The sequence below is a fragment of the Athene noctua genome, chromosome 4 (genome assembly GCF_965140245.1).
Source record: "Athene noctua chromosome 4, bAthNoc1.hap1.1, whole genome shotgun sequence".
Classification (NCBI taxonomy): Eukaryota; Metazoa; Chordata; class Aves; order Strigiformes; family Strigidae; genus Athene; species Athene noctua.
In genome coordinates, this window is record NC_134040.1 from 46,402,939 (window position 1) to 46,427,735 (window position 24,797).

The window sequence follows — 24,797 nt, forward strand, 5'->3', positions numbered from 1 at the left end:
ATACAGCCCTTATGAACAAACCTACAGGGACTAAACAGGTTTAAGTGTTTGTAAGTAGACAAGTATAGTAAGTAGTTGTTTGTTACAAGTTTTTATGGTGGGGATGAAAATGTTCAAACAATAAAAACTGCTCTGTCCATATTACTTTATGTGGGTAGATTGTACTTCACTGCATTTCCTCTGCTTAGTCAGTATGAAAATTAAATTCTACTGAATTTGACAAGTTGCCATTTGACCTGATGGTTTAAGCTTCTAGAAGCTCATATCAGCACAAGGTCACCTACAGGCAAAGTCAGTGAATCTAAAAATGGTGCAGAAAAAAGAGATTAGACTTTACTTGGGTTCAGATTATTTAGACAAACAGACAAGAATTTAGAGAAAACAAAGGTGTGTTTCTCATCCGATTGGTCAAATCACTTTATTAAATGATACAATTTACATCTCTGGCATGCACTCTCAAATAAAGTGTCCTTTGCAGTGAGCAAAAACTCTTCAGAAGTGAAAAGCCTTTTATAAAGATAATACACTCCTTTGCTACTAGGCAGAAATGCAATGTGAATAGATATTTGGTTGTGTTAAAGCAAACCAAAATGAAAACGAATTATGAACGAGAGTTGTGAACATCATCATCTAACATAACTAAAAAACTAAATTTTCAATAATATTGTGTATTCAGATACTCTGCATATTAACAGAGACACCTCTGAGGGTGAACACAAAAGGAACGTATTTAAAATATCAAGAGAATTTTTTCTTCACATTTACTGAGTAGATCTGTGCATTCAAAAACAAACATAAGGAATACTTGCATTAATATATTCAGAACTCATGCACTCAAGCACTCTATCATTTTCTTTGGTAGAAAGATGTTTTGCTAGTGGAGGAATGGGGTGAAGAATAGAAAGTGAAAAATGCTGTGTGGTTCTTCATAAAGCTCTGTATGCGTTAATATTTCATTTAGTAGTCTGGGCCTGCTGCTTCCACTGAGATCAGTACATTTTCTCAATCCGGTTTTAGCCTGATTTCCTTTGTAAACAAGGCTATGTGATCTGTCTGCATGCCTGTGTGTATATCCTCCCGTTAATAACTTTGAAAATATTTATTTGTTTCATTTTTATGTGGCAGTGGAATAGATCTCAAAGACAATCCGTTGCCCACACACTTTATAAAAATAGATGTATGGGTGGAGGATGGTTACATTTACCAGTGTTGCGATTGAGGGAAACGCTGCAGTGTGAACTCATTGCTTATTAGATATGAGAGAATCCATATGGGAAAGAGAGTTAGTAAATCCTCATCAGAAGGAAAAGAAAATCTCTAGTAGGTCATCTTAAACACCCAAGTTAATCTATAAGATACAAAGCCCCATGAAACTCAACGTCAGTAATTCTCATGTTCACAGAAGTACTTAATGATTAATCCCTTCTTGTGAATAGAAGAAAATTATAAGGCTACACTTTGTTCTTCTTGGGACATTGATAGAAATTCAGTGATACTGTCTGAAACTCTTCAGTTCTGCTGTTCTTACATATTTGTTGCATGTTTGGGAGGGGAAGTTTATAGAGCTTGATCCTAGAGTATGTTTTTCTTTATTACTATGTGATCACAGCATTAAATCCTTTTTAACATAACTTTGTATCGTAACTTTTTTGTAATATCAAAATTTAAAAATACTTTTGGCAATTTTTAATTGCATGTACCTTAAAATTAAGCACACATTTCCTTCTGGCAGATTTATGACCTTAGAATTCACAACATTAGTGTCAATGCGAATTCAAAGGTTAGGTATCTGATTCTAAGAAATAAAATAATTGTACTGGGTAACAATATACCTTACTGCAAACTCCTTAATCTGGTTTTCTGTTTAACAATGTAAAGGACACAGTTCTATACAGAAACCTGAACCTGACTTGGGTACAGGGAATCATTTTATTATGGTAATATGGACCACAGTTCAGCAAAACATACAAGCATTATGTAATTTTCAGAATGTAGGCCTTCTGTGAAATACACATGCACAAGTGCTTATTGAATAGTTACGGACTTGATGACTTTGAATTATAAATTTCATTTAATTTCACTTTGAATTACAATTTTACTGAAATTAAGTGAAAACTTGACATGTACTTCCAGAGAGATAGGCCTGGATCTGAAGACAAGCCCTTAAGGCTAATGAGACTACCACAGTCCCATTGGATTCAGTGGGAATATTCCCAGCCATGATAAAAGGGGACATTATGGGACTCTGCAGAGAAAAATGTATTTTAGCCTGTGTCACAGGAAAATTTACTATGATTATGTGCGTGTATGACTCTGAGGCGCAAAGCTCATCTTCAGGCATATCATGGCAGCCTTGTTCGTGTAATTTTTCTAAGCCATCTATGCTTTGCAAATTCATATTTTGGGAAATAAATTTGTAAGGTGCTATAGCAATATGATCCTAGTTCAAAGGTTTAAAACTCCCATGTCCTCATTTCCTACCTGATCAAAAGGATCAGTTGATTTCAGGGAGACTTATGTTTGACTAGAGAGCTACTGCCAACTTAAACCCATTAAGCATATATTTTTCATGTAATTATTTACTCTTATGGGAAGTTCCTGCTCAAATGAACTTGGGTTTAATTTTCGTCTTTCCTTTATACTTACTATATTTTATACCAATTGTATAATATTTTATAATTGGTATAAGGGAAAATCCTTTGCAGATGGGAATACTGTAATAATACTGCATATATGTTTTAGTTCTTTCTCACAGTTCTTTTACTCACAGTTGACAATCTTAGTGAAACTAAGGATAGTTAACAGTGCTTCTGCAATAATTTTAGTTGACTCTGCTTGACAGATCCTTGAAGAATGCTCCACAAAATGAGGAGGGTGCAGAGCATTTTGTAAAACATGGGGTATTCATTTAATTCTTTAACAACATCTAAACTATCCAGTAAGCTTGGAATACATATATTTTTAGCCACATATTTCTACTATTTAAATAAGATGTAAATGCAAGATATGTATCACCAGCAAAAATTATTTACCATCTCTTCAGATCCATCAAGATAGTTTAATTGTAACCAGCTGTTCAAATATTTGCTACTTGTACTAGACTCATACCCTGGAACACATGTCATAAACCCTCTTTCACATACCGACTTCTATGTAGAACAGGTATTGTTCTTGATAAACAACTTATCTGTGTCTTCCAAACTGAGACTGAAAATCAAAAGCTTTCTAAACATTGAGCTACCTAGATACTAAGAATAACTGCCCAGCCGTTACCAGACATTGTAGCAGTAAATATTCAGCAAGTAGTGCATTCCACAGAGAAATAAAGGCTGTTCAGCCTCTGACTTGTTTGACAGTTTATTACAAAATAACTTGCAGTCCAGTTTAAATACACTCTAAATACTTTCCTCTTTTTTTTTTTTGTACAAGTATCATGGTACTGATCTCTATTAATTACAATTTTCTTACCATTTTGTTCAGATTATTTGATTAATTGCAATATGTAAAACTTAATTGAAACTGTCTTGAAATCCATCTGAAATGGATGACTGCATAAGATTTCATATATCTACATGTTGTAGGGATTCAGGTACCGTGACCACAGATGTATTTTAATTGTTGACAGCGTAAAAATATTGATTTACTTTCTTAGCTCATTTTAAAAATGCAGTAAAGAAAACATACGGCAAATAAGCCAGTACTTTCAAGTTTTCGATTTCCACTGGAACTTTCCCAAGTCTAGTTACATCTAGTACCTTGGAACTCAGATGTCTAACATACCCCAAAAACCTACAAAGTCCTGTAAAATACTCCTTGCCTTTAAAATGCCCTTATTTTACATTTGTTTTTTTCTTCACATTAACTTAACTACAAGTATTTGTACTATCTCCATCTATGTCCTTTTAAGATTTTTGTATTGAGCACATCGGTTGCCCCACTTTCATCCCACCCTTCACCCCAAGAAATGTGGTTTTTTGCCTTTGACAAACAGAACAATCTTAGGTTAGGTGTAAAACTGAGTCTATTCTAGAGGCTGCTAGCCCTGCAGTCATGTGAAAACTGTGCTCCATTCAACTTTGCCTCTTCATTTCTTTAGTTCAGAGATTGTTAGGCCAGCAAGAAACTTTCCTTCTCCAACTCAAATTTAAGGCTTGTAAAGCTGGAAGAAGGGAAAATATGCAGGCCCTTCAGCTGCTCATGTTGGACGCCTCCATCCCCTTGGCTGCGGATTGTAGTTTGAATCAGCTGTTGACAAGCAATAGTCAGACCTGGAATCCATGGACATCATATCAGGATCTGTTCTGGACCGTTGACTGCAGTAAGCATACTGCAGCTGAGAGCCAGCCGGCGTGGTGGCACTTGGGGCAGACAGGGAGCTTTTCGGGGGTGATACAATACCTGATCGCTTCCCTCCTAATAAGGCTACTCTACCACTAGGGGCTGGAGGCTCGTAAGAAACTTTTTGTTTCCATTCATCTGGTGGCTCAGGAAGTGTTTTCCTGCGAGCAGCTGATACTACATTAGCAGCGATGGATTCCTGCATATTTTGGGGCCCAAAAGCTTCATCCACTAGGCCGAGAGGGGATCTTGCCGCTGCTTCCCAGGGAGTCAGTCTCTTGCCAGGCCTGTCAGCTGCTATGTCTGGCTTGCTGAAGTAGTCAGGGGCAGGCTGAAATATAAGAGAAGTAGGAGACATGGCTCGAGAAATGAATGAAGAAGGTCTCCCAGGAAGTGATAATGAGCGTCCACTGCTTCTTTCCTAGGAATACAAAATACCAAATATAGTTACAGTTATTAGACAACAAGAAAGGAAGCCCCTTCACTTCCAACTAGAACAGCAGACCCTGAAAATGCATGACATCCTGGCAATCCCTTTTTATGTCTATGGGTACTTTTTAATACTTTAATTTAGTGGAGAGGAGGTATTAAAAAGGAGGCAGAGGAAGAAACAGGAACAAAGACAGAGCAGATTGAATTTCTGAGGAAAGTAAATGGACCAAAACCAAGCTTTTACTGAAAAGGTACAATTATGTTAACAACCGTGCAGCTTTTTCACTAATTACTTAGTGTGCCTTGTTCTGAAAAGACCATTCTTAATAATGACAAAGAAAGTCATGTTGTGACAATTCTCTGTGTGTTTACAAGATTCTTTCTAACATGCAGGCACAGTCTAATTTATTTGATAACAGGCTCTGTGTAGGACTTCTGTCCAACCACATGTCTTTGGCAATCTCCTTTTAAGAAAGACATTTCTTACTCTAAAATTATTAGACTTATCTTCATTTTCACTTTTCAGGGTACAAAAATTAACACAAAAAATCAAAGACATTCATGCAGTCTTTCACTTAAAACCCTTACATGATGCTACTTAACCTGGCTTCTTTAAAAGGCAATGCCCTCAAAATTTCAGTACATTCCAACCCATTTGTAGGAGCAATTCATTCGTATTTGACAAATCCTAATCTTCTTAGTAATGCAGCACTTTGAAACAGAAACTGTGTTCATGAGAAGGTTCTGTGTTGCTAGAATTTAATTCAAGCAACATTGGCCTGTGTTACTTTTCCTAATTAGCTTCCAAAACTCAAAATACTGTGAGCATGATCTAGATACCAGCCAATAGGTATCTGATCATACAACGTATAGCTTATCTAGCAGATTCACATAGAAATGTCAAGTTTTGCAGGCTTTTCTGTCACAGGATCTTGTCCCATTTAAGACACTTGAAAGACTTCTGCTTTACACAGGCTTCTAAGTTATGTTTTAATATCAGTCTTGTATATGAGAGATGTAAACCAAGAAAGAGACTACTGATTTCATTATTTTCAGTCAGTTTGGGGGTGCTTGGTCTGAATCTCTTAAAAATAGTCACACACAAAGGTTATGTAATGAGAATTTTGACAAGCTTCACAACTAATGCTTTGTAACAGGACTATCCTTTTACCACTTAGCTATGACCAGCTATTCCCAGTTTGCAGTTACAGAGAGGAAACTCCCCAACATTATTAATCCTACCCCCACATACTTATGTCAAATTTTCATGAGGTTCTACTTCTATCCAGGAAAAAGTACTTCATTTTGGGCAACTAAGCTCAGTTAATTTTTAAGAATCCTTGCTTAAACCATGTGATGATCAAACATTAAAATGTGGCTGATCAGATCATCACAGCTGACTACACTAAGATAGTAACATATAAAAAGCAAGAATTACCCATTTGGAAGGTAAGTGAAGAAAAGTGAAGAAAATAGCAAAAAAGAGGAGAAAACTTTTCTTCCCGTAGATGAAGTTGTATACTGTCAATAATGGATTAAAGTTTCTCCATATATTTACCTGATGGGAGAGATCTCATTTTCTTAGCTGGAAAATAAGAGTCCAGGTAATAGATCGTTCTTGGGGCCAATGAGTGGCAAACCCAGATAGGCCAGTCAGAATACTTCTCCTTCCTCTAATGTACTGCAATTTCTTTCTTCGTTGAATCCACATAAAAGAACTTATTCAGCATGTCTGGTTAGGATGTTTTGTTTATAGTATTGGGAAAAAAAATTTTTAAAGGCGCAAAATCAAAGTAAGTATGCAAAATGAGATACAGTTTCTATCAGAAATTAATGTGATAACCCAAACCATGAAACTAAGAAGGTAAGGTTGTTCAGAGGGATGAAAAAAATGATCAAACATGTCCACCTAGTTAGTCTACTTGTGTTAACTGCTCTCAGGAGGGTTCTAGAACACTGTGCTGAGTAGACAGAAAATTTCCCCTTTATTTGATGGAGATTCCAGTTCCAAGCCCTATGAATACTTTGTAGGATTCCAGAGATGCAGAGGGAAATGATACATTGAAAGAAGTGTTGCATATAATATCTGACTTTCCAAGACAGTTAGATGAAAGTACTGTTTAGTCTATCATGCTTAGAAAAAAACTCCAAAGTTCATCAAGTTGCAGAGGCATCGTTTTGGCCTAACAATGATAAAGCCGGAGTTAATTTTTGTTGACAGAGTTTAATCAGAGAAAGATGAGTTATCAAGTGTATTTCACTATTTGTCTAACAAAATGTGGCTGTTCTACTGTGTTATAAAAATAGGAATTGAACTTGTAAAAGTAGAAATATTGTAGACAAAATTAAATGTTCATATTATGGCGAGTTCTACATGGTTTTAGTACAGGTGGTAGATTGGACTCAACAGAAAATCAAATGGAAAATAAGATATTATTCTATGATGACAGAAACTGTTCTATGGGTAGCTTGTTATCATACAAAGCAAAGAACTGGCAAAAGAGAGCTAAAATTACCTCATAGAAAAATCCTCTGTATGAATCAAACAATACAATATAGAGGAACTAGCACAGAGTTTTGACAACTGGTCAGGGATGAGTGTTTTACTGGCTTGAGAATCTTCTATGTCCTTAATTTGGAAGAACTCAGTGTACAAGTGTTTGTATGTCAAATTGTATCTGTCCACAGCAACTGTAATGTCATGCAAATCATAAATCTGTCATGTAAGGATTGTTGTAAAAAAAGCAGAATCTCAGATACTGATAATCTGGATAATATTATTATATCTTTTGAACTGGTCCTTATGAAGAAAAAATCAAATAATGTGTAATACTTTGGATATGGAAGATTTTAGTCTCATAGACAAATAAAAATATTTTCTCAGTTTTGTTATTAGATTCTTCTTGGTTTATTAGCTTTTGTGCAGCATGGGTCTGTATTTGTGTAGAATGTTAGGCCTTGAAGGAAGATATGCAGTCAGCAAATTGGAACATCAGTAATACTTTGGGAATGACCTTGGCTATACTAAAATTGCTTGTATTTATTTTTTGTTTTGTTTTTAACTTTAGTCAGGCTCTCAGGGATAAAATGACTAGGTAAGAATCCAAATAGCTCATACTATCTCATGAGGTGAAGGAGGTTTCATTATGTAGGGATCCTTGGCTCTGATAGTGATCACTCTATTAGATTAAAACATCTGTGATAGATTTTTCCAATGGAATTTGATTTACAGACTGTCAGGTAACCTGCAGCAAGTGTAGCAATTTGCCTGGCCAGTGAGAGATTGTGCCAATTTATCTGGAAAAAAATTATCTTTTAAAGTTAATAAAAATTCTCCTTTTCTACCTCAGAACCCCAAGATAATAATAGTTATTTCAAGTCTTGTTCATTTTGCCAAAGCACGATTTGAAAGCACTGACTTTCAATTTGCCTGAGTGGCTTATGCATTTTTTTAAATTGGTCTGCTGATTCTTGCATGTTTATGGACATTTCTAGACTTCATAGCCATAGCTTAATAGCCATCATCTGAGAGACTTCATTCTGACAGAAGAACAGACCAGGTTATTCAAAGAATATCCCAGTAGACCACTTTGTTAGGTGCTAAGTATCTTGTCTGGAGACTAGATACATTGGGTACAGTGAATACATACAGTAACATCTGTATCACTGGAGATAATCAATTACTATTTCCTCCTGGATGATTGTTCAACCCACATCCAAATCACAGCAGCAAAGTTCCTGCTGTGAGATCAAACTGTCAAATTATGGTACTGTCAACTGGATGATTCTCATCTGTAGGCACTTCTTTAGCATACTTGCTCCTGTTTTGATATTCTCTGACCAGTCAAATTCTTCTCCTTTCCCACTTGGTAGCTTGTATTTAGCTACAGTTCTGATAATAGACTGTTTTTTAACTTTAAAAATCTAAAATGTGAAATTGCCCATCTATTTCCTCTAGACTTCATAAAATAAGGATTAATCTTTCCTTCCATGAAATAAGGGCTGAACAGTGTCTTTAAATAACACTTATCTTTGGATTGTAAGAGGACAAAATCTGGGAGGCCAAATAGCATTCCAGAAGATTTACCTGGAAAAAGGCTGAAGTGTATGAGAAGAACTTTGTCCATTCCATAAGGGTCTGAAAGAATTTGAGGAAAAAGTTAAGAGTGCCCCACTTACTTACTAACTTCCAGTTATAACGTTGTGTCTGGCTGTCTGGCTTTTGATGGAGAAGAATAGCAGACCAATAATTTTTGAAGGAAGAGGAAGAAGCTGACTGAATTATTTACATTTCCCAAAGAGAAAAATCATAATTATGCTAAAGGTGGGCAGAAAAGGGTTTTAAGACTCAGAAGATCCAAGTGAAAATATATTTGGCTAAGGTGAGCCTTAGTTATTTTGAATTACATTCTTCCTAAAATAAATAGCAGTTGTCATCGTCAGGTAGATTCCCTTAAATGCAGAGAGAAGGAATCAAAATTTTGTGTTAATTTTATTTTTAACAAATCTGGGAAAATTAAATGAGTTTTGGCCTGAAGCAATTCTACTAAGTTTTGTAAACTGGCTGCAACATGAAGCAGTTAAAACCCTTTGGATTCAGGGGAATATTTTTCTAATTCTCATGTCTGGTTCACAGAAAATTAGATAATTTCTTTCGTCACCCATGAAGAAATACAGCAAATGCATTAGTTATGTGCAGTATGCCATCATGCCTCAGTGTTTATGTTAAGGAGGAGGAATTTTGTCTCTAGTCCTACTGACTGCTGAGATTGTTGTAGTAGTATCTGTTGTAATAAAAGCAATCCAACAGCACCCCGCAGAGCAGATTTTTGTACATTTTCAGTAATTGATTAAGAAGTAGAATATTTCCATCTAGCCCAACTTTATTCTGGAAGTGAATAATCTTTCACTTCAGAATATATAATATTGCACATTTTTTCACACTCTGTGGTAAATAGGTTTTAAGCACTTGCAGAAAAGCATGATTTTGCTGAAATACAAGTGTACCTCAAATCCAGGAACTGAGAGATGATTAACATTGCCTTGTTTTCATTGCAGTTAATTTGTATTATTGGTAGTGGTGTTGCTAGACTGTAAGTCTGGGTGTGAACATTTCAGAATTCAAGGCAGATCTGTATTTGATATTCATGGACTAATTTCTGTCACTACTTTGATGTTTAGCCCCTTCAAACTAACAAACACATATTTCGGAAATAAGGCAACATTTAGTCATTCATCATTCATTTAATGGACAGCAGCAAGCAAATGTAGTGATACTTTCTATTATTTCCCTTTGTATTTAATTCTTGGGAATATATCTTTTGATAAGCATGTACTAAAAAGAATGCACAAACCCAGGATCATAAGTGAGACCATGGCAACTATTAAGTGCAAATAGAGAATAGTTATTCTAGCTTCTGACTCCCTTAAGCTACAAGAAGATCATAAAACAAGGGGTAGAGATTTTCCATTCTTCTTCCCAGAAACTAAGGGACAAGGGAAAGAAGAGTGATATGCTACCAGAATTATTACATTATCACATACTGTATTACTGTAATCTTGTTGTAAAACATTCATTATAATACTGTACCAGCACTCGAAGTAATATGCTGCAAAACAAACCAGAACCCTATACAATGATTATTTTTTTCTTTTCCATTGCGTTATGCAAATGTTTTCAGAGGGAAAGATATCTTCTGCAATAGTTATTGAAGGCAAAGTGATTCTTAGATGTCAAGAAGAGGAAAGGCAGTTCAGAGCTGTCCATTGCAATCATAGAATCCTAACAACAGCTGTGCAAACAGATTAAACTTTAGGTTTAGGTTAACATTGATGTTAAAAATGCAAACTATTTATAAATTCATTAGTGAAGCAAACATTTATTGTACTGCAAGCATCTTTGATATTTATAAGCTGTGTAATAATATAAACTAAAACGAAGGCAATATTACTTCCAAAAGAAACTATTTTGGTATTTAAGTAAATGAATGTAAGCATAATACTTATAAAAGGTGTATGAGCTTATAGATGTATTTAATGCAAATAGAAGGAGTGTGAAAGTGTACCTTTGATTCAATAATATGTAAATCAATAGTCCAGAAAAATCAGTTATTTGAAACTTACTGCTATTTCAAATTTCTTGATAATTATATAAAGCTAAAAGGCAAAAGAGCAATACTGAGTTTCATAAAACAGTGCAAATTTTAAAGGCAAGAATCAGGAAGATATTTTTCAATTTACAGACCAAATGAGAATGCAAAATACTACTTAGTGAAATGATTTCACAATAACTGTTTTTCTGTCTCAGGTGGCACATCTTAATAAGTGAAAACTGTCTGTTTACATGCTGAAACTGCCTTTTCACCAGTTAAGGAGACATACATTACATTTTTGAAAAAAGTCAAGGGTTCTATTTCCAAAAGTTTGTTGGACTCTTAGTAGTCCAGTTAAACTCTCTGCAACATAAACTCCCACCTGATTAAGTCACTTGAAAGAAATTAACCTAAGTGTCTGAGTCATTAAGGTAGTTTTTATTTTTATGTTTTCATTATAGTCCTGGTCCTTAATGTCATACCAAAGCATGTTCAAATCTGAGTTAACATTAGAGCTTGTAATATGTTTACACAAAAAGAGGTCAAAGAAGGAGGAAGTAGACAAAATAATTGTGCTATCTCAAAAAATGACTCTTGTCTTTATAAAAAGCTCAGAGTTACACATTTATCATTTGGCTTTTTATGGGTTTGTAATGGCTACTGCAGTTAGAGACTATACCACCAAGAAAATGGTAGGACAAAATAAGTAATACTTTTAATTCTTTCCTTCTTTCCATTTTTTTGAACAGAAAACAAGCACTTCAGATTTTTAGACTGAACTGCGCGTAGAAGGGAGACATTGTTAACCTTATTACAGCTTCTTTCATCCTACACCATTTGCAATTTAAACTTTATGTAATGAAAAAATAATTTCTCTCTGAAATGCTGCCAGGTCTGGAGTAAATGCTACAGCTATTTTACAATATGAATACCAAAAGTTTGGAAATAAAATGGGAAAATCATATTTATTTGAAACTCTGGAAATAATTTATGGCAGGCTAAAATCGGAATGCAGCATTTTGGTTCACGGAGATACTGATGGCTGGAGAGGTGGGGAATATTACCTGTCAAACAATTAAAGCCTTGTCAGTGGCTGTACTGAGACTAGTAATAGATTAGAATCACATAGTTCATGTCTGATCCTAACTTTCTCAAAGCCTTCTTGTCAGGGCTTGCTTTCAGAAATTTATAGGGAATTTTAGAACTGGAACCTAAATTATTCTAAGTTTAGATTGTTTATAACTGTGGTTATTATTTCAGGTGAGAATAATCTTATTTTCATTGTTAGTATACAAACCAATGAAACCATTACTGTCAATCGTTTTACATAAGCCTGGTGACAAATTCTACTTCTGACAATAAAGTCCTTTTTATTTGTCAAGTAATGGTAGAAAAATAGGATATTAGAATCAGGTCTTCACTACTGCAAAATTCCTACATGGGAAAGAAATGTACAAGTGCTGCTAACCTGTCATAAATTAGTTATTTGGTTAGCTCCGTTTGCACCTGTGTAAATGAAAGTAAGTCAGTGCTTTCCGTTATCATTTAATCTTTATCCATATACAGTTATCAAAAGACAGCAGAGTTATGCTGTAAAACGCAAATGGCTGAAACTTTTTTGGCCATAGGCATCCTAGCTTTCCTTGAAATAGTTTATTTCTTGTTAGGAAGAATATTTGCTGCCACCTTCTGGACTTTTATATTTACACAGCTTAGAGGAAGTCTTAGAAGAAGAAACCTTGTGAATGAACATTTGAAACACAAGTGCAAAGTTGATCCTAGTTTCTGACCTTGCTATTTTGTATGAGCATTGAAAGGGTTTTAACCTGATATAAAGTAAAGACTAATGATATTTTTTCTAAAATCAAAGAAAATAAATATTAATTATATTGTAATACATGAAAGTGGTGGCACTATTGTTGCTGAACATATCCAAACTAAAAGAGAAATTATCCAGTTCCTTATAATTTTCTTATCAAATCTTTCAAACTGAAATTTTCAGTCATCCTATTTGTTTTTTCCTCGTTTACTTCATCCCAAATGATCCAGCCATTTCAGATGCATTTCAACCAAATGAACCTATATAGTTCAACCATTTCAAAGAATGACAGGAGAGAAAAATACATGGTAGTAACAAAAATTTCTAGCATCCTTTTCTTTGAAAAGTGGTACCACTACATTCTTTAGAACTGATTTGAGACTAGTCTTTGTATCTGAAATGTCTCATATTTCCATGCAAATTTGCCTATGTATATTCAAGCTGAAAGCCTTATATAGATAGGCTCAGTAGGAGCACCTTATTTTTTACAGCTAGTTCCTGAGAACCCTGTTAGCTGGGGTATTATTTTGTTAGGCAGGAGGATTTTATTCATTATTAGAGGTCCAAAGCTGCTGTAGGCTGTGATGTCTTTGGACAACACACAGGAGAACAAGGAGACTGTCCTCATGTTTTCTCTGACTGTGTACCCACACAAGCTGGAGAAGTCGCTGGGGTGTTCCACAGCTCCTGCACTGGCTGCACAGCTGGATTTTCATTCACAAAACAGGAGTGCAAGCAGGGATATGGTGCATACCCGTATCTCTTCCCACCATCGGGTCCTAGCATGAGGCTGCACGCTCACTGATCAGGACTGAGATGCACTGCAGAGCACAGCTGCCCCTTGACAGAGCCCAAGACCTCATGTCTGTCTGGACCTAAGCAGCCTCAAAGAGGAGAACGTCTGATTTGAATACAGGGGGGCAAGAAGCAGGCTTTCAACAGGGTAGAAGAAATGGACAAGGGAAGAACAAATAAGAGACTGGACAAGGCAAAATTAGGAGCTGGTAACACTTGATACAGAAAGAAAATCTGTATGCAGCACTTGGTTGGAGAGTGATGAGGCTAGAACCTGATGGCCAAGGCTCCTGAGCTTGGATAATAAGCTTAAGGAGTGGAAAATTGACTTCTGTAGCTCACAATGAGGCCACAATGAGGAAACGATGGAAAGAAAGACATTAAGAAATGGGGCAAGGAAGATACATTGGGGGTAAAGAACTTGTGTCCACTACTGTATATTTGACTCCAGAGTTCCAGAGAAATTTTTTCCCCAGAGGGATGGAGTTTGTCCTTCCTTGGTCTCTCTGCTGTCAGAAAAGACTGTGAAGCCCCTGTGTTGTCCTCCCAGTGCTGATTCACAGGCGGGTTGTCAACAACTTTGCTGCCAGTCACTGTAACAGCATGCTGGCGGTTGTCTATGGTGATTCAAGCCATGCTGGAGGAACCTGCTGGTATACAGTATGCTGTATGGTAGTATTCCAGGGTTTGATTGGTTGTTCTTAGAAAACCCTTGGGTCTTATGCAGACAACTCAACCTTGAAGCAGTGCTAGTGAAGTTGGAAGGTCAAGTATTCAAAAACTATGAAATGCAAGCATCACTGCCCAGTGCATATGCATCTTGATTAAATTTCAGGACTTCTGCCACATCCTGTGCTGTTTCAGGGCTTCATTTAGGAAATACTAGGTCTTTATAGCAAAGGAGTATATTGTGCAAAAGGTGCTTTCAGTGGTTGGATTTCATAGCTGGTCTCTGAGGATTCCCTTTCTGGGCTTCCACCTGGAGACCTGCGATCTGTTAACACTCTCAGACTGATGTTAAGGATCACATGCTTTGATACAGTAACTATTTCGTATGTTACTGGACTCTGAAGATGCTAAGTGTCTTGAACTGGACACACAAGACTACTGAGTGTCCCAAAATCAGTGCCGCAGGCTTCATGAATTATTTACTCATTTGTAGAATCCAACGGTGTAAAAATGAACTATGGCTTCTGAATGACTTGGATACTAACAAAAAAAATCTATGAGGAAATAATCCTGCCTGAAGAGCACACTTTGAAGAGTGTACATTAAGTAAGGAATGGTGCTAAGCATGGAACAATGTCAAAACAAAACAGTAGAGAGCTATTAGTCAGATGAGCAGTACCATTCTGTGGCCTGAATTGATTCTGGAGTCCTACAGAAAAAAATAGCAGACGATGATTACAGATGTTTTGGACACACAAATGCCCAAGGGAGTTGGATTAAGTTTATGCAGGCAACATTGATTCCAAGTGCCTCATTTTGTAATCCAGACAGTAGTGTTTAACATTGTTTTTTCATGATTGTATGTACATACTATTTGCTTCAGTACTGTTCCTGTAGTAGTACCAAGTCTGTCAAGTTTCTCTACCAAAATATCTCTTTTAAAATAATCTCAGGCTGAGAAAGGTTCATAATTTTGTACATTTGAAATGTTCACAGGTGTTCAACAGAGTACAGTGCAGGTACAGATTTACATCACCATAAAAAGTTATGTTGCTGCCTCTCATTTTGTGTAATCTTTTCAATTTTTGATGGAATGCCATAATGCTTTTTTTTTTCCTCATTTGTCACTCCCCTGCAGTTTCTGACATCAGCCAAACAAGCACAAGGAGGTACGTGGAAACCTTTTCTGTAGAAACTTATAGCCCACTTTGGTTTGTAAAAGATATTCAGGTAGCATGGCTAGGACTGGCAGAATTATCTGTATATATCTAAAACTGTTTGCTTAACCAAAAAAAATTAAAACTTCAGGCAGACTTTGAGGTTTTCTTGTCACCTGCCTAGGTTCCACTTTTAAGTTATAGGCCTGATGTGGAAAAATTATCAAGACTCTAGGGAGAAAATTAAGTGCACCCAGATCCCATGTTTTGCTTTTGTTCATAGTATAAAGCTGTGTACCAATAACAACCTGCACAATGAGACTATAAGAAGTAGTAGTCTCACAGATAAAAGAAAACACTAGCAGTTATTGGCATTGGGGGGGGGGGGGGGGGGAAGGAAGGTGCAGGTTTTTTTCCCCAAAACTTTCTTTAAAAATTTGAAAATTGTGCCCATAGGTCATTACTGTATGGAGACTTTTGCTTCTAATATAAATGTATTCAATTTGCTTTGCAGTCAGTGAAAGCTCATACTGAAATCTATGAGTGTTGTGCTCCATGTCACCCTTTGTAATCCAACTTCGATTACAGTGTTTGGGAGTGTATTTTTATTTCTGTAATGTTTCTCCTCTTTTTCTGTTTGTTGTTCATTTATTTAATCAGTTAAAATCTGTTGTTCCAGATACAGATGGGAACATCAAGAGAACCATGCCATCTGTTCAACAGTTTAGTCTTTACACCTATTTAAAAATGACCTGCTTAGTTTCATAGCATCTTACCTTTCAATTGCCTGAAATTATGAGGGGCCTCTGTTTTAAGATGTCTTAAAGACATACAAAAGAATCAAGGATTCTTGTTTGAAAACACTATTGTTATATTAATTACCCCACACAGTAAACCTTCATCCAGATAGTCAATCTGTAAGCATGGTTCAGCAAGTTATTTTTCTCAGCTGAGTTTCCTCAGTCTAAGTGCAGTTATTATAACATACTACCGCATAAATTTCTGCACATTTCACATACACTGAAATTAAAACCAGTTTGTCAAGATCATTACAAACAGGAATAGATATTTTCCTTTGAGAACTGCAGAGGGTTAACAGAATACTTTATTAGCATGCTGTATAAAGTCTTTGCCTGCCTTATTCAAGCAAGCAAATGTTAAAACCATGGAAATAGCATCACATGGTTGCTCTTAGCTTGTAAAGGAAGAGTTCAGGTCTGCCTCTGTAGAGATCCTTCCAGCATAGTATTTCACTGAGCTTCAGGATTCTTCCTACTTTTTGAACCATTTGATAAAAAACTGAAAGTGCTTCTGCTAGTAAGCCACCAGTCTGAAAAGCACTTGTCAAACATAACTCTTGAGTAATTCCACCTTTTCCCATATAGAATCACATTCAAAGGTAATGTTTACTATAAAGTAAGAACAGTCATTGTTATGGGTCCTATGAAGTTGTGACAGTGGCATCAAGTGTGCTATGAAATTATCAGGCTCGCATATTTTCCCAAGAAATCTGCCAGCAGTTAGTAATTCAGAGACTCTGAATCCACAAGTTTTTGAAGATCTTGTCACGTTTCTTCTTTGTGTAACAATTCTATTTCAAGCTGAGTACACTCCTTATAGAATAACATTATGCCAAGCTGTGTAAATAAGATTTGCACTTGCCACGCTGAACCACCAAAGTGATCAGTGGAATCCTGGGTGTTTGATTTCAGGCAAGGAAAGTTGTATCATATTTTGGCAAAAAGGCAAGATTGGAAAAGTGGATCTTTTTAGAACTGATTGGGGTTTTTTATTCTTAAAGCTATGAAATCTGGAAAAGGATCCTGGAAAAACAGAGAATGATTTTGCAAATTGTTAGTCGTGAAGAATGCTGTCATTTCACTGGTATTTCCCTACCTCATAGTGTACAGAGGATTCCCTGCAGAGATGCTGGAGCAACAGAGCATGATGGGAAGGCTGGTCCTTTGTTGAGGTGTCATCCTGGATACTTGATAAACAGTGCTGCTCCCAGATCACATCATCTGGTGTCAAGTTCTCTTTGTAATTGCATATAATCTTTTATCAGAGTTCACCTTAGCACTTTTGAAAACTCTTGTATATAGGAGCTATCTAGGACAGTATGTTTTAGATCTGTAATCTCTCAGTAAAATAGTCTATTGATAAGGTCTGCTTTTTCCTTTTTGCTGGGTATTAGCATTTTGGTTCTTTCACAATATCTTTTCATAAATAGTAGAGGAAAAAAATCATGCCTGGTGATGTGAGCACTCTGTCATCCAAGGATAATCTAGAAAATTTCAACAAAAGGCTGGAAATAGTGAGCCATCTCTGTGCAGAATAATTAAACCCTTCTTGCTGATTGATTTCTTCTCTTGTACCTTTAGTATTTCATGATCCTCTGATGGGTATTTACCTTCTGCAGTCTGCTTTTTTCCTGGAGTTATTTCCCCACTGCTTGGCTCCCCCTAATCCTAGTAGTTTTTCCTTTCAAAATTGCTACTCTGCCACAAATTTTCCAGTTCATGGAGGGGTGAACCATGCCCCTCACTTCCTATTTTTTGGAGCCTGCTAATACCTCAGCCTCTTAGTATTTCTTTATTTCACATAGAAATTCATGTGAATTATGAACATTCATTTTAGTGTGAATAATAACAGTACTCTGCCAAAAAGAAAATAAACTGATTGCCGCATGATTGATGTGGTGACAGCAAAATGGGTCACTGCAGTCTAAGGGCTGATTTTGTGTCTTGGCTTTTGAATGTCTCATGTAAAATAAAATTAGGTATCCAAAATAAAATAAATAATTAAACCGATGGTATATCAAATTAGGCTCAGTGCAAGAAGACTTAAGACAAAAATTAACTGAAACATCCTTTTGGTGACTGATCTCAAAATGGCATTGGCTTGATCTCAAAGTGAATTGTCAGTATGTTTAGAAGTGGGCATTCCCTCCTGCAAGCCTTGGTATGAGTGTATTATAAAGTTCCATGCTATCAGCCAGGTGCTTTTGGAACCATGCAGCTTATTGTCACTGGATATTTTCACATATCTTAGGACACTAGCAAAACTAATTCTTCCGTAAGAGAACAGAAAGCAAAGGAATGAGGCTTACTTGTAAGAGATGGTAACGCTTACTCTGTAAATGTCCCTACAGAAAAAAAAAAATCATTGCAATATCTTTCTGTTTATTTCATAATATGTTATCTTCTGCTGAGCAGGAACATGGTAGGAGTGGTTCCCCTCTTACCAGAGAAGGGGGAGAAGTTAAGCAGTTCTTTGTTCAAGAACTAAATTTTGTCTTTTATTTTTGAACAAAAATTTTAACTTTTTGTCTAAAAGCTACTCATCTCCAAAACAAAACTTCTCAATTCGGGTTTTATATTAATCAGTCCCTGAAAGTATATAAACTCTTGATTGAGGTAGCTCTTTTCATGAAAAGGCTGTGTAGAATGTGAAATCCAAACTGGTGCAGTATAAAACCTCCAGTATACACTATAATTAAATGTGCTAAAACCAACATAAACCAATTACATTTCTCTTTTATTGTGAACATACTGGAAGTATTGTTATTCAGGGTGGCCTAAAACTCACTGTTAAATATCCTTACACAGTAAACAAAGCAGTTGCATCTTGGTAGCCTGGTCATATTCAAATAATTCTAATAGCTTTTTCAGATAAACACTTGCAAAAGCTCACTGCCCTTTCAAAGTGAAATTTTGTGTGGCTCCTCTCTACACAAAGCATTTGTTTTCTTGACATTTCAGCTATGTTTGACATCATTATTAGGTTTTAATTTGGACCCATGACAATGAACAGGTCAGCTCTCCTCTAAATATCTGCTTCACAAGAGATTACATTTTGGATAAAACTGTTACTTTAAGTAGGCTAGTCTTCTGAAATATTAATAAGAATTACAGACTTACCTGATTAGTAAAAAGAGTCTTGAAGCCAAGTTGGGTCCAAGCACTATGCATGTAGAATGATGTATATATATGAAAATGAATTCAGAGCTGGAATTTGCATGGGATTTTCAAAAGATCTTAGCTGAGTTAAGAGGCCTAGTGTTGCGTTTAACTCTTATGGGTGCTTAAAAAAATTCTTCTGTCATTGCTATAGGCCATATGAAATACTTGTATTTGAGCAGAAGCAAAAAATCCAAATGTGATCAAAATACAAATTTTCAGTATAGATGCACTTCCTTTTCTTTTGGACAAAGTAAAGAGGAGATAGGCTAATAGCTGTATTTTATATTGCTACCACAGAAGCTGACTTTTTGCTTATTGCTGTAAAAATGCATACGATTTAGTTGACTTCCTAAGTGAACTTTTGGGCTGTGCTGAAAATGAAAGTAATAGCAAAATTATTTTAAAGATTACAGTTGTGCATTTCAGGTGAATTTAGTTCTAACAGATAACTCAGGAAACTGAAATGTTCTGTTTCAGTCCACAGCTCTCTTCTGGCTCCTATTAACTTGACTTCTGTCTTTCTGGAGAGCTGATTTCCTTTGCATGAGAATATATCCCAGTTTTACCTCTTGTTTCTTCTGCTGATAATTAGAATAATAATAATGCTTATTATTTCTTATTTGGAAACTGATATGTCATATAGCATATATATGCTGGAAGTTAGATTTCAGTAATTGCCATGTTTCACACCGGATACTCAGTAGCTGGTGATGAATTCCAAAAGTTACTGACCTGAGCCTGATATGGACTAATGGCCATGCTATGTAAGCTGCTGTATCTTTTAGTAGCCACATGCATAAACATCAGCACTTGTGGTGGAAGTACAAAACTGCTAAAAATCTCCTTATTAAGGAAATATTCTTGGGGTGGTAGGGTGAACAAGTACAGAAGTGTGATTATAATTTACAGATGTGTTTTACAGGAGGAGACTGTAAGTAAAAATATGTAAGACAATATAAGGCTGATTGGATTTCTACATATCCCTTTAGCAGCACTACTTATCTTTGGTAGGATATCTTTATTCCAAGTAGATGCCAGTATCTTAAACATCTACCTTAAATAGTGTATGTAACTTCAGATAAAACTTTTACTAGAGGGGAATAAAGGAGGGAGGAAAGGGAAGGGGAAAGGGAAGAGAGGGGTAAGGGAAGGGAAGAAGAAGGGGAATGAAAGAGGAGGGAGGAGATTTCCTATTAGCAGGATAGAATAGAAAATATATTTCCCATAAACTACACTGTCAGTCTGTACATGTAAGTGAAACAAAAAAAATAGCAACCAAACCCAAGAAAGAAACAGGCAGAGGGGACAGGGACAAGTTTAATGACAGAAAAAAAATACAGGTATTGACAGTGGAAAACAGATAGAAGGGAGATTTCTAAAGGATTAAAATATTGCTACTTTCTATTTCCATGTATATGCAGTGTAATTATTTCTTGAGTGTTCCAAATTTTTTTTTTTTTTCAAAATTTCCCATCATTCTCCTGAATTTTATGAGGGAGTTGGATCACTTCGTGCTTTTCTTCTAATGCAGTCAGTATCCCAACCCGAAAGTTAAAGGTGAGAGTAGGATTTTGGAGGCCCAAAATACAAAGGAGTGATTTTTATTGGCTTGATTAGACTTCAATTCCAGTCTGCTTTCTGCATATACAACTAAATGCATTCTTCTCAACTTTGATTGGAGTTTGAGTTACCATCAGGGACCAAACTACAAAGATTTTGTTCATACCGGGGAATGTTTTCCTCATCAAGACACATAGTTCTACTAAAATCCCTATGATATAAAAGGTCCATAGTCTGGCTTGCAGCTAGCTGAATGGTAGTTTAACAAACATATCAACAGATTCTGCCACCTTTATTCACAGACTGATGATTTAATTTTTAGCTTATCACTTGGGATGAATATTGATACCCGTAGTGTGAAACAACACCTTGTTTCAGATCTAGCACCACTGATGTTGCAGGACTGCTTACTGAAAAACATACTAAACTATTCAAATAGAGCTCATTAATTTCAGTAAGACTGTGTATTCACTGCAGTATTACACAGTTCATTTCAAGGCCACAGACTCTTGAGAATTTTCCACAGTAGCAGTATTTAAATCCCTAGTCCCCAATACTTCAAGTAAAAGGTGAAAGTGTAAGACCAGAGTAAAAAGATTTAAAGTGGGAAGAAGCACTGTAAACCCTCAAGTGAAAATAATGAAATGTGTATGAGAGACCAATAGGAAGACATGGTCATATTTATGATTTACTGTTAAGTGCTAATTTCTGTGGCATATACTACTCTGGTTGCAAGAATCAGTACTCTTGAATATATAGATATATCCCTTCAGTTCTCAATCACTGTGCTTTCATATGAAACTACGGCATTACATTGCAGCTGCAAAACCCAGCTCACCTCTCTGTTCAGTAATTTTGATTTACTGGTTTCTATCTTACTTGCTGGATTCAAGGCAAACTTTGGCTAAAAATATGTCTGCACTTGGGATGTCAAATTTCCCCAAAATGGGAAATCATTAATAATTTTTCCAGCTGTCTTTCCACCTCTTTTAGTCTTCAGAACACTCCAGCATCTCTTATAGCAATTCTCTGTGAAATCACAGAGGCAATTAATGATTTTGGATCACAGCTGATCCACATAGCTTACAAACTAAGCCCTTGGCTGATCAATCAGATTTCTGTGGAAGGGCCTTTGAGCCAGGACAGATTCTGACTGACTTCAGTGGGGCTCTGTGCAGGCCAAAGGTCTATCCAGTTGTATTCTGCTAGTGATCAGTCAGAGTCTAATACTCTATCTATTTCATGCTATGTTAGTAATACATATTACTATTAATATCATTTAAAAAGGCACTTCTTTTTTTTAAAAAAAAAAAAAAAGTCCTCAAATCCCTAGGTCATTAGAACATAGTGGAGAGGGGGCCATAAAGAAAGCCTTTTTCTATTGATTTGACATACCAGGAATATTGCTTACTGTTGTTTCTGTTGTAGTAGTCCTAAAGCAAAAACCTAGTGTCCTGCTTACTTAATACAATGATATCTATTCATTTCAAGATGTTAGGTTATAAAGCATCTGATAATATTTTCATCTATTTTTATCTATTTTATCTGTTTTGATTCCTTAAAAAAGCTCAAATATTTTGGACCCAGATTTGAGGTGATATATCTGATGTTATTAAGTAAGCTAAGGAATACTACTGGCACAGTTTGTATGCCAGGTTACCACTGCAAACAATTGATTGCAAGCAAAATGGACACTAAGTTTCAGCTATAAGGTTTACTCTTCAATAATTGATGGCTTCCACACCTGTGCAGTGACGCCAGCTTTCTTTGCTGAAAATTTTGGCCTCGGAGCAGTAAACAAAGAGGATGTGGTGGTTTCTGGCTTAGAAAATGCAGAGTAGCTTGTAGGTGAATATGATTCATTTACTGGGATAGAGGCATTTGACTGGAACGAAGGTTGTGAACTGTAGGCTGGTACAGAGTATACTGAAGATGCCCGAACATTAGTAGGAGAGCCAGCACTAGGTGGTCTTAAAGGTAGAGCTTGCTTTGAAGTGGACAGCTTCGATGTCTGCTTAATAGCAAGGCTTTCCTTAGAGCTAGGAGGTTGAAAAGTAAATAAAGATGCATCGAGTTGATAAGGTTGATGTTTCATAATATCCAAAGCATTGAGACCTTTCTTAGGTTTTCTTTTTGTATTTTTGGTAGCAGAAGTGGACTTAGAGGAAGACTTGGTAGCGGCAGGAGGATAAGATGGGCTGTGGATGGGATTATAAGCAAGAGGTGGAGGTGCTCGGACATTAGATGAATATTTCCAAGAAGCTGGTAAAGATGGAGTTGGAGATGAGGCTCGTGCCATGTTTGCCTGCACAGTCTCTGAATCTACTACATACTTCTCCATTCGAGAGTGTCTTCTGGCGAATAACTGTGCTCCTTTTCCACTCATAGCTGGTGGCATCTCAAAGGGTGGCTTTGTTCCTCCAGCACTTGGTGTGACTGGTGTTGTCTTGGGTGTATGGTTGGGACTTGCTAGAGTTGCCTGAGGCCCTTTGAAAGGACCAGCTAGGTTGAGAGTACTTGGGGGATGGACAGGAGAATGAGGATACTGTGGAGATTTGAGTGGTGCAGGATGTGCTGCCTGAGGTGAGGCTGGTGCTGGGAAAGAAGGAGTCTTGTTAGAAGCCACAGCTGGAGGTGACCAAACTGGGGAAACCGGAGTACCAGCAGTAGGAGAGACCTTGAGTGAAGGCTTTGGAGCAACAGGAGGAGGGGCCTTTTGTTTAGATGCTTGAGTCTGCATGAAATTGCAAGCTTCAGCTCCCAAACTGAGGTAGTCTTCTTCAGGTCCTGACTCAAAACCAGCTCCAGTACCTTTTTTGCCTTCTGCATTGTGTACAAGAGACAACAGGGCAGGATTAGGACTTACTTTGGGTGTTTCTTTGAAAGTGAACATAGGTTTTGAAGTGCTTCTTCTCTTTGCCTCCTGCAGTATCCCAGTTCTTTTGGCTGGCACTGCAATCCTTTCATCTCTGGATGCTATGTGTTCTGTTGGCTCAGTGAAGGACCACACAGTTGGGGCAGCTCTGCTGGCTACAGGAGCTGAAACAGGTCTGTGTAAAGCCTCAGGTGGTGGGCTAATAGAGCAGTAAGGTGGTGGTGCTGGTATATCTGAAAGAGGACTAGTGACAGTTCTTATGGGTGAAAATGGTGCAGCTGCTCGGTTTTGAACTCCAGAAGAGAAGGGTTTAGCTGTTTTATTCAAAGATGCTGCTTTTTGAGCTTCAGAGGACTGAAAAGACAGGTTTGTGTCTGGTGCTAAACCAAAGCCATTTTGTTGTACCATTTTGCTGTGATTCTGGCTCATGTCTGTGTAGCTTTTGCTCACAGAGGTCTGCTGTCTTGACATTTCTTCCTCTTTTGTTTGATAGACTGAAGAGCTTACTTTCTGGAAGTTCTCTGACATGGTGGCTTCCCTTTGTTCCTCTGTATGCACTGTGCGTGTCTTCACCTCCTCTTGCTCAGCTGTAATCTGATCCATCCTCTGCCGCCTCTTGGCAAACATGAGGGCCCCTTTACCTGTGCTCTCTGGAAGCGTCTGCATCTCGTCTCCACTTTTTGTCTTCTTTTCAACGTCAAGTAGACCACTGTCCCAGTCAAACGTCACAATCTTACTGTTGTTATCAATGTCAGAGAAGAAATCTTCATCTATTTCTGACTCACTTGTTGCAAGCAAACTCACTTCAAAAGTGTTTTCTTTGTCCCCCTCTTCACCTTCACCTTCTTCACCCTCGTCTTCGTCACGTTCTAACTCCCCAGTACCGTAGCTGACTAAAGTATATTTTCTTGCCCTTTGACGACGCTTCTTGAACATCAACACCCCCTTGGAATTGGGATTGGGAGCTGCTGTCAGCAGCAATGCAATACTTTTACATTTAGATTTGGCTTCTTTGACCTGCTTCTCAGACAGACTCTCACTTCGTCGGAGCCCTGTGGAAACAATTGAAGTGCACATTTAATAACACACAGCCCACAA

At 36.9% G+C, this 24,797-nt stretch overlaps 1 protein-coding gene across 2 annotated transcripts in view; it reads right to left on the reverse strand.

Annotated features, from left to right (window-relative positions):
• Positions 1–452: 452 nt before the first annotated feature.
• Positions 453–24,797, reverse strand: part of SYNPO2 (synaptopodin 2) — a 97,563-nt gene continuing 73,218 nt past the window's right edge. Inside the window, exons 4-5 of one of the 2 annotated variants that reach the window (XM_074905162.1) lie at positions 22,569–24,751; positions 453–4,759 (exon numbers count right to left, since the gene is read on the reverse strand). In XM_074905162.1, coding sequence (XP_074761263.1) covers positions 4,196–4,759; positions 22,569–24,751 — 2,747 coding nt within the window. In that variant the 3' untranslated portion in view covers positions 453–4,195. Of the gene's footprint in view, positions 4,760–22,566; positions 24,752–24,797 lie in introns of both variants that reach the window. The other variant, XM_074905163.1, reaches the window with a different exon arrangement.